This window comes from Lycium ferocissimum, chromosome 4 (genome assembly GCF_029784015.1).
Source record: "Lycium ferocissimum isolate CSIRO_LF1 chromosome 4, AGI_CSIRO_Lferr_CH_V1, whole genome shotgun sequence".
NCBI lineage: Eukaryota > Viridiplantae > Streptophyta > Magnoliopsida > Solanales > Solanaceae > Lycium > Lycium ferocissimum.
Window position 1 is genome coordinate 45,614,539 of NC_081345.1, and position 9,571 is coordinate 45,624,109.

The following is a 9,571-nucleotide window of genomic DNA, read 5'->3' on the forward strand; positions in this document are numbered from 1 at the left end:
TACATCTGGATTAGGCATAAGAGCAGGTAATCCATATGCGTTTTTTATTTAGTTGAGTCGGGTTTAAAAATGAAATTGGATTATGTTAGAGATTTTCATTAAGAAGAGGATATATTTGAAAACTTTAATGACGAAAGGGGTATTTTTTTACCCAAATTTATAATGAATGATATTTTAGCCCTTTTCATAAAGTAAAGGGACATTTTTGACCCTTTTCTCATCTTTTTAATTTGATGAAATTTCATGGTGTTTTTGAGTTTTTGTAATATTTGGAAAAATGATTAGGAAACGTACAAAAGAAATGATGATAAAGAAGTTAACTTTTTCTGTCCTAATTTAAATGTCTTATTTTCTTTTTTGATTTATTCCAAAAAGAGTTTATCTTTTTATATTTAATAAGTTTTTCAATTTCAACATTTTGTATGGCAAGTTTAGAACCACAAAATTTTAAAGACTGCACGCATCTTTAAATTAATACCACAAGATTCAAAAAATCTTTATTTTTTAAACTCCGTATTCAATCAAATTAAAATACTTAAATTGGGAAGGAGGAGTATTACATTTTTTTTTGAGTATATGTATATATATATAAGTGACTATAATAACTTATTACTCTATTTTTTAATTATCTTTTTCAAGGGCGGATATACATTATTACAAGCGCGGTTAAGGAACACAATTAACCTTCGTTTGTTACCTTGTGACCTGCATCAAAACACACTGCTTTATCCCTAGATGTCCAGTTAATTACTGCGCCTCAATGCATTTCGAGAACCAGCCTGCTTTGGGTTCAAGTGACATCTCACCCCAAACCACAACTCATCTGCTAATTCTTCCACATTAGTTGGTTCGAACCTCTAATTAATATCACCCAAACTTCATCTTAATCATTGATAAATCGTGCAAATTGGGGTCCATAAGCAGTGATAAATTTTATGTGAAGATTCATTTTCGCTACGGCTTTAGTAGGTTTAGACGCGCAGTTCAAAGCTCTGGCTCCTCCCTTTCCTCGCTTCGGTCGATTTTTTTACTATACATATAGATAATAAGCAAAATAAAAAATATTGAAGAATAAATATAAAGAATGGCATTACTTGTCATTTTAATAATTCATTCGTTTGTTTATTTTGTTTTTCAAATGTTGAAATTACTTTACAAAAAATTCTACCTACTCCACCGATCTTATCAGGCTTACATATATGTTATAGATCAACTTAACTTTGACAATATGAGAAATTTATACCTTATTACATTCGTGTTGAAAAATACTCAGAGTTTTGAATGCTCAATGACAGTGATTAACTTCAAAGTATAATATACTAAACACATAAATAAACCACACACTCAAATACTTCACATAACAATATACAAATAAAAAAGTCTTGTCTTATATACTTTTAAACGCGCATATTAAGGAAACATACTCACATAAACATTTGGATAACAATACGAAAATACAAGTGTTATTCATATTGAACAAGTCCCAATATATAATTACATATATAAATTTTTCTTATTGGCTAGCTGTATAATGACAGTTCAACTTTGAATTGGTTAGAAAAGGTTGTCGGCCGAGTACGTGTATGTTTATGTATAAACCTAATTATTTTTTAATTATTTGTATTACTTCATGAAGCATGCCTCACACATCATGTTAATTATATACTTAATAATCATTACTACATCCGTCCCAATTTATGCGATATAGTTTGACTGGGCAGGGAGTTTAAGAAATAAAGGAAGACTTTTGAATCTTGTGACCTAAAATAAGTCAAAGATATATATGTAGTTATAGATCATCTCGTTAAGCGTAAAAGATAAAGTTTAAATTTAAATTGTTGCCAAATAAGTAAATGTATCATTCTTTTTGGAATAGTAAAAAAGAAAAGTGTATCACATAAATTGGGACAGAAGGAGTAATATTAATCGTAAAGAAATGGATTCTGAGCCTAACACAACCCCAAAAGCTAGATTATGAGGGGAGGATGGGGCGTGAGCAATTTAATTTGGGGGCCCAACATCGGGTGAGATGAGTCGTGCTTCGTCTGTGTAAAGAAATGGATGTGAGCTGCTCAATCCAAAAAAGTTAGCTTATGGGTTGGGGGGGGGGGGGGGCGCATAGGAGAAATGGTTTTTTGGCCCGTTACAATTTTTTTTGTTTTTTAATTTTATGACCCTTTTACAAGAGATTTTCATTTTTTACACATAAGAGATCTGAAAAAAAAAACACATAAAAAATCTAAAAAAGACATTTTCTTCAATTCAAATTGTAAGAGATCAAGATATCTTATTTCCTCTTTGGAATGCAGATCAGAACATCATAATTGTTGCCTTTATTATTATCATGCAAAGTCAATTTCTTATTAATTATTCTTTTGTGCAAATAAATTATAAACCTAGTCACTATTGCTAACATTATTTTGGGAGAGAATGAAAGAGATACATCAAGAGAAAAGGTAAATTCAATTAAATCATTCAACCACCATTCACATTCTTGATGACTGGAAGTCCAACTAACACCTCACAATAGTTTTGAGAAAGAAAGGGCAGAAAAGAACGTTGCATTTGATGTTCTTTTACATCAAAAATCTTTTTCGCTTTAACTTAAAGATAATGCAAATTTATGAAATGTAGAACTAGTTTGATTTCTCATTTACTTAACCATGGTAATTTGATGTAATATGGTGTATGTCAGATAAGTTTTATTATGTCATGATAAAAATTTATCTGTATCGTGTGTTTAATTGCATTAGTAGGTGCATGACACGTGTTTGCATATACATTTTGTCATTTAATCATGATTAATTAATATGTACTTTCACCTCATCAAAATCAATTATACAATCGTGATCATTTGATATGATTTGGTATAAACACACTAAGTGGGTCGGTCTTGCCAAGGCGCACCGAGTGTTTATTAATAGATGTATAACACGTGTTTGCACATATATTTATCTCATTTAACCATGATTAATTTATACGTACTTTTTATCTCAGTAAATCACTTAATCATGAAAATTTAATGTAATTAGTACAAATATGCGGAGCAAAAATTTTTCTACCTTATTTTAAGTTGATTATGTTTCAGTAATAATTCAACCACAAGTCTACAAAATGGAAAATAGAAAAATTGTAGAGGTTACTACAATCTACTATTTGCTTTTCCTTTGTTTATATTCAATTTGTAATTATCTATAATCAAATTAAAAAATGTGGTGAATGAATGAGATTCCTTTACTCTTAATTAGCTAGATTGTTCGATTCAAACTTTGAAATAAAAGAAATTTTTCATAAGGAGCGTTTTCTTTCAATGAGTCATAAGCGAAATTTGAATTAATCAAATTAGTGATTTGAGTATTAGATGATTATAAAAGTTAAAAAAAAAATAAAAAAAAATTAGTAATTGCCCCAATAATTGTATCTAGTAGATTGAGCTTAAGTTGCTCTCTCACCGTCAACTTAAGAGGTAAAATAAACTTTCTTATGTGATTAAATATGTGACACATAAAATATAAAAAAGAAAAGTTGAAGGGTTAGTATCACGTGGCACTTTAGATGTCAGGTTGCTTTACTTAGTTGCCAAATTAACCCATTGGGAGTAGAGGGGGTTGATGTACAGTGCAAATGGATGAATTATTGGTGGGGGCAATCAAAAGATTGTTTAAAGTTGAACACAAGATTGGGAGCTGAGGACTGAGGTGATAGACAATACCATGTGTAATTACAAGTTGCAAGCAAAAGAGATGCAATTCTATGTGACCTTGTTCCATCATGTCTTGCTTTTTTTTTTTTTTTTCTAATTTTTTACGACCAATTTAGACGTTTATTGATTATTTTATCGGGTACGTATGGTATTTGAACCAGTTATGTCGGTTGCTGAATTTGATTTTATTTTGACGATTTGGCCTTTCAACCCACTCGACAACAACGTTCATATATGAAAAAAATAAAAAAAGACGTGTTAAGCTTTTGATTTCTCAGCCGACTCGCACATACTCGTCTTTTTATCTCCTACCAACACAAATATCGAGTAACTCCATTCATCAAAGCTTAAACGGAGTCGGAAAAAGCACATGTTATTTTTGTTTTCCTTCATTTCTTGCTTTCCTTACTCTAATTTATGCTTTTGTATATAGGAGTAGTACTTTACATATACAAATTCAAAACTTGGAGCTAGTCAATTAGAATGAATACGATCTTATATATGTATATATTTTAATTTCTTAACGTATTTATACGTAATTCAAATTAAAAATAATTAGTTCACCTAAATCAATAAAATTCACCCTAGATCCAACTATAATACTTTCATCAAGGGCGGAGCTGATATGTTTGAATTTGATGTAACACAAAAGCTTTTGTTCAAATTCTTTTCTAACCTCAAATCATTATTTTTAATTTCTGATTCCATCTGTTGCTTACATACAAAATTATATAATTATAGGTTGTTCACGAGTCACAACTTGTTGCTTTTGTACAACACGTACCACAAAAATACAACCTAAGAAATTTATTTTATTATTTCTTTTCTTGTTGAGTCAATGGTGGGGAATCTAAAATTATATTCCTGCACTGCATGTACTTGGTTGCTTCCATCATTGTTAGAACTTTTCAGTTTCTTTGCTCAATGTGGTCCATTCATTTTAATTTTAAAGATCTTTATTATTGGTAAAGTTTAGCCTTTATGAATTATCACTGTGAAGTCTGGTCCCTCTACCCTAATGAATGGAGTATTACTTTATTCCCTTGGTATATTCTTCGAAATTTTCTCCGTTTGAGTTGTGAACAAAATCACACATCAACAACGATAATAATAACATACCCAGTATAATTTCACAAGTGAGATCTGAAGAGGATAGGGTGTATATAGATCTTATCCCTACCTTGACGGGTAGAGAAATTGTTTCACAAAGTCACACATTAAGAATTGATAAAAAGAATTTGATATAAAATAAATTAATACTTTTAATAATGTAAGATCTTTTAAAAAAAACTATGCAAATTTAGTTTAGAGATTGTTTGTAAATGCATCAATAATTTACCGATCGAGACGAGTATGAGAACGACGAAATAATCATAGCATGGGATTAAGCTTAAGCCTCATTTGATTACACTTAATGGATTTATGAACCTCTGACCATTAAATGCATTTGCTTTATCAAGAGTTCATCACTTAATGAGTGAATAAATCTAAATTATTCAGATCTTAAATAAAATTTTAATATTATTAAGATGACTTTTAAAAGATTTTACGAAGATGATTTTCACTATTTTCTCCTTAACCATCACTGGACATCACCATACAACCACTACCATCAGCTGCCACTCACTAGCCAGACCACCACGGCTCAACCACCATCGCCACCATTGCAAAAGCACCACCACAAACGACCTTCACCATCATAACCGCCATTATCGCCGCCAGATCACACCACACCAATCACCTTCACCATCACGACAACCACTACCACCACCACCGCCAGATCTCTTTTTCAACGAGTACAACACTCATTATTACCTATGGCTAAAGCAACTCTCATCATTTTCCTATTTTTGTCCCACATTTCAGGCTTGTAGACTAACTCCTAGGCTCTAGCATTTGTACACAATGATTTTAACTCTTCTCCCAACAAAAACAAAAACAAAAAAAAACAAAAAAAAAAACAGAGGTATCTAACTTATGACAATTGATTTAGACATCTCATTTTGTTCATATCTATATGAAGTGTTCATTTATTTTAATTTGGAGGATTTTTGGAGGATTTAACTTGACGCCCATTAGAGGATCAAAATTTAAAGTTTATGAGTTAAGTAACTCACCTTTCCACCAGAAACCCAATTCATTTGTCTCGGGGGTTTGCGTAACTTATTATATGTACATATTTAGTGAAATTTTTAACACACTTATAGGGTCTTAGGCCTAAAATAAAAGTCTAACATTTACAGACCAACCATAATATATATTGTGCATATATCTGCCACTGAATTGCCACTGAATTTACATAGATAAAAGGGTTTCATGCTCAAATTTAAGTGAATAACGTGCATTTTGTCATGTCAGCCTGAGGGGTTTATGAGATATACTTTTACCAACAAGAGGTGTCTATGTGATCACAATGATAGTTTAGGTGTCCATTTGACAGTTGGTGATAGCGTAATATAAGTTTTTATATTATCGATGCAATCTATTGCCTTATCTTTAATGTTCTTTGCTATATTCTTATTTTAAAGATAATGGATGCGTATCAAATCCTCAAAAATAAGTGAATAACTTTTGTCATGTCGAATTATCGAGCATTTTTTTACCAAAGTTCATAACATTTTACGTTGGTGGTCCATTAAGTCAAATTTGATGATATGCTCTTCACTTCCTCTTGTGGAATGATTGTTAAAATGACAAGTACTTATTACTGTTCGTTTTTGTTTTTGCATTGGGATATTGGTGTTAGCAAATGATGAACGCTCTTCACTTCCCTCTTGTGGAGATTCAAAAACATATGTACTTAAATGAGAAAATTACAAGTTAATAACAAGTGAAAGGAATATCTAATCTTTTTTACATTTTGGTTTTGCAGAAAACTTGGTGTGTGGCTAAACCTTCATCAGATGAAAAAACACTAAAAGAAAACATAAACTACGCATGTTCTCAAGTGGATTGTAGGATTCTGCAAAAGGGGTGCACTTGTTCGTTACCAGATAACCTCATGAACCATGCTTCTATTGCCATGAATCTTTATTACCAAGCTAAAGGAAGGAACCATTGGAATTGCCACTTTGGTAATTCTGCGCTCGTTGTTTGCACCGACCCAAGTAAGTCGCACTTTTAATTTACGTGACATAGTTTGAATCGAACGGAATTTATGAAAGGAATGAACACGTTTGAACATATGGTCTACAATATGTAATATCATTTGTAGTATAAATATCTCATGAAGTCTGCCTAATTGGACTTCTCTAAACTTTGTCCATAAAATCATTGAACTTTGGTCCCTCATAAGATTCCACTTAAGTTGTTTGATGGCTATTAATCAATTTTTTTATCCAGTAAACATGAACCCCACAAATAAAAAATAAAATAAAATAAATTCATTTTTAATTTTGGATATACATTTCCTTTTTCTAAAATTTAATCTACTACTTAACACTTTACGTGAGAGCTAACTTATTAAATTTCAATTGACTCATTGAAAACACTAATGCCAACGGATTCATTTTTAACCTTAGTTCCAACGTATATTAACCAAAAAAATTGTTTTTTTTTTGGTAAAAATAAAATAAAAATTGTTGTTGCTTACAAAAGGAAAGGGTCCAACCAGTCCTATTTTTCTCTCTTCCTTTCAACAATAATAACATTCATGTTTACCTATATTCTTTAATTATGATTAATTAATATGTATTTTTATTTTAATTATAATAAAATGTCCCACATATTGATTTGGTGTAACTATCTTGTATGGTAAGTCTATCTATTAAATAGATACACAAAATAGAAAGATAAGAAAATAGAGACGAAAAGAAAGATTGTAGAAGCTCCCAACAATGGAATAAATAAATAAGAAAATAATTTCAAAAAAAAATAAGAGCACACATAAAAATAAGGTAACAACAAAGAAAATGAGTTTTAAATGAAAATAGGTGGATGTTGAGGTATTAAAATATATATACTTTTTTAAATTTGTGGGGTTCATGTCTATAAGGCATAAAAAATTAATTAATATTTTCATGTCATATTTTTTTTTATGACATATTTAGTTGAGTGATTTTATGAGAGTAAAGGCCAAAGTTGAATGATTTTATTGTAGCAAATTTTAATGACTTTGCTAAATAATTTCTCAAAGTTGAGTGACCTTTTAAGATATTTACTCATCATTTGTATGATGACTATATAACTTTTGAAACTTGTGACCTTAAACACGCTGTAATATTTGCGATTATAAAAGATTTTCATTAAGGGTAAAATGAGAAGTGTAAATTTAATGGTTTCCAAATTCAGCAGTGTGTCATTCTTTTCTGTACGGACTAAAAAGGAAAATATGTTAGATAAATTGAAATGGGGGGGGGGGATAATTAGTTTTTGTTATGTAACATGGATTTTTTTTTATTTTGCATAATATTGGGAGTGATATAATGATATATCAGGTATTTATATAGCCGACCCTTACTATTGAGACATTAACACCCGCATTATGCTATTTTGACAATATCGTGCAACATTAGTGATTGATCAATTATTGAATCTTGACAATGGCAGGTTATGGCAGCTGTATCTATGAGTGAAGACACGATTAGCATAAGCAGCTAAATAAAGAGGCCATTCTTTTTGTCTTTTCTCTTTCACTTCTTATTTAAGAATATTAACGTGTATAATATGTTGCTCTAGTGAGAGACATAGAAGCTCATATGGCAATTAGTTCTCAATATATGGTCTAGTACAATAACTAAGTCTTATATCAGTGGTGCAAAATATCTCTTATAGATATGGTCCATATATTTGTTTTTCTTTTATAATTACGGTTGGCTATTTCATCTGGTACTTGTTATATCCAACATGTTATTTTTCACACCAGCATAGGTATCAATAGTGGCGGATCCACGATTTTCACTCAGGGAGTTCGGAAAAAACAACAAAAGCTAAACATAAAAAAAAATAAAAATATTGTCCCTTGGTATCAAACCTTGGACACCGGAGAGAATTTTGAACACCCTGAACCACTTGAGCTAACCTTTTGAATTTATTTAGGGTGTTCAAAACTTAAATATGTACACAAACACAGAAAATCTACCTTATATATACCGTGTAATTTTTTACCGAGGGTGTTCGGGTGAATTTTCTATCAAATTCTGAGGGGTGATATGCTCTTTCACTTCCCTATATGTGGAATGATTGTTAGAATGACAAGTACTTAAATGAGAAAATTACAAGTTAATAACAAGTGAAAGGAATATCTAATCTTTTTACATTTTGGTTTTGCAGAAAACTTGGTGTGTGAATCTAAACCTTCATCAGATGAAAAAACACTACAAAAGAAAACATAAACTATGCATGTTCTCAAGTGGATTGTTACAGTCGATTTTGCAAAAGGGGTGCACTTGTAAAAGGCCTCGTTACCAGATAACCTCATGAACCATGCTTCTATTGCCATGAATCTTTATTACCAAGCTAAAAAAAATGAAGGAACCATTGGAATTGCCACTTTGGTAATTCTGCGCTCGTTGTTTGCACCGACCCAAGTAAGTCGCACTTTTAGTTTAATCAATTGACATAATTTAATCGAACTTTACAAAACTATAGAATTTATGAAAGGAATGAACACGTTTGAACATATGGTCTCTAATATGTAATATCATTTATTCTTGTATATTCGAGCATTTAGATCAATCCTTACCTATTATCGTCAAACGCCGGACGTCACTCAACTTTGGATGAATTATCCATAAAAGATTCACAGTACAAAATCACTAAACGGTGTGAGACATGCTACATATCAATAAAATCACTGAACTTTGGCCTTTACTCTCATAAAATCATATTTTTAAATCAACTAAATGTGTCATCAAAGGAAATTTGACA

General features: G+C 30.9%; 1 protein-coding gene across 1 annotated transcript; it reads left to right on the top strand.

The window, feature by feature from the left end:
* Positions 1-6,393: 6,393 nt before the first annotated feature.
* LOC132054105 (glucan endo-1,3-beta-D-glucosidase-like) lies at positions 6,394-8,484 on the top strand. The gene is made up of 3 exons (XM_059446168.1): positions 6,394-6,400; positions 6,535-6,810; positions 8,252-8,484. Exons 1-3 carry the CDS (start codon positions 6,394-6,396, stop codon positions 8,275-8,277), a joined length of 309 nt encoding a protein of 102 aa, XP_059302151.1. The 3' UTR covers positions 8,278-8,484.
* Positions 8,485-9,571: the final 1,087 nt, after the last annotated feature.

What these genes read in the sequence shown, in the direction of transcription:
- LOC132054105 (XM_059446168.1), top strand. An exon ending in CGTTGTTTGCACCGACCCAA is followed by an intron (nt 6,811 to 8,251) that starts GTAAGTCGCACT and finishes TGACAATGGCAG; the next exon opens with GTTATGGCAGCTGTATCTAT.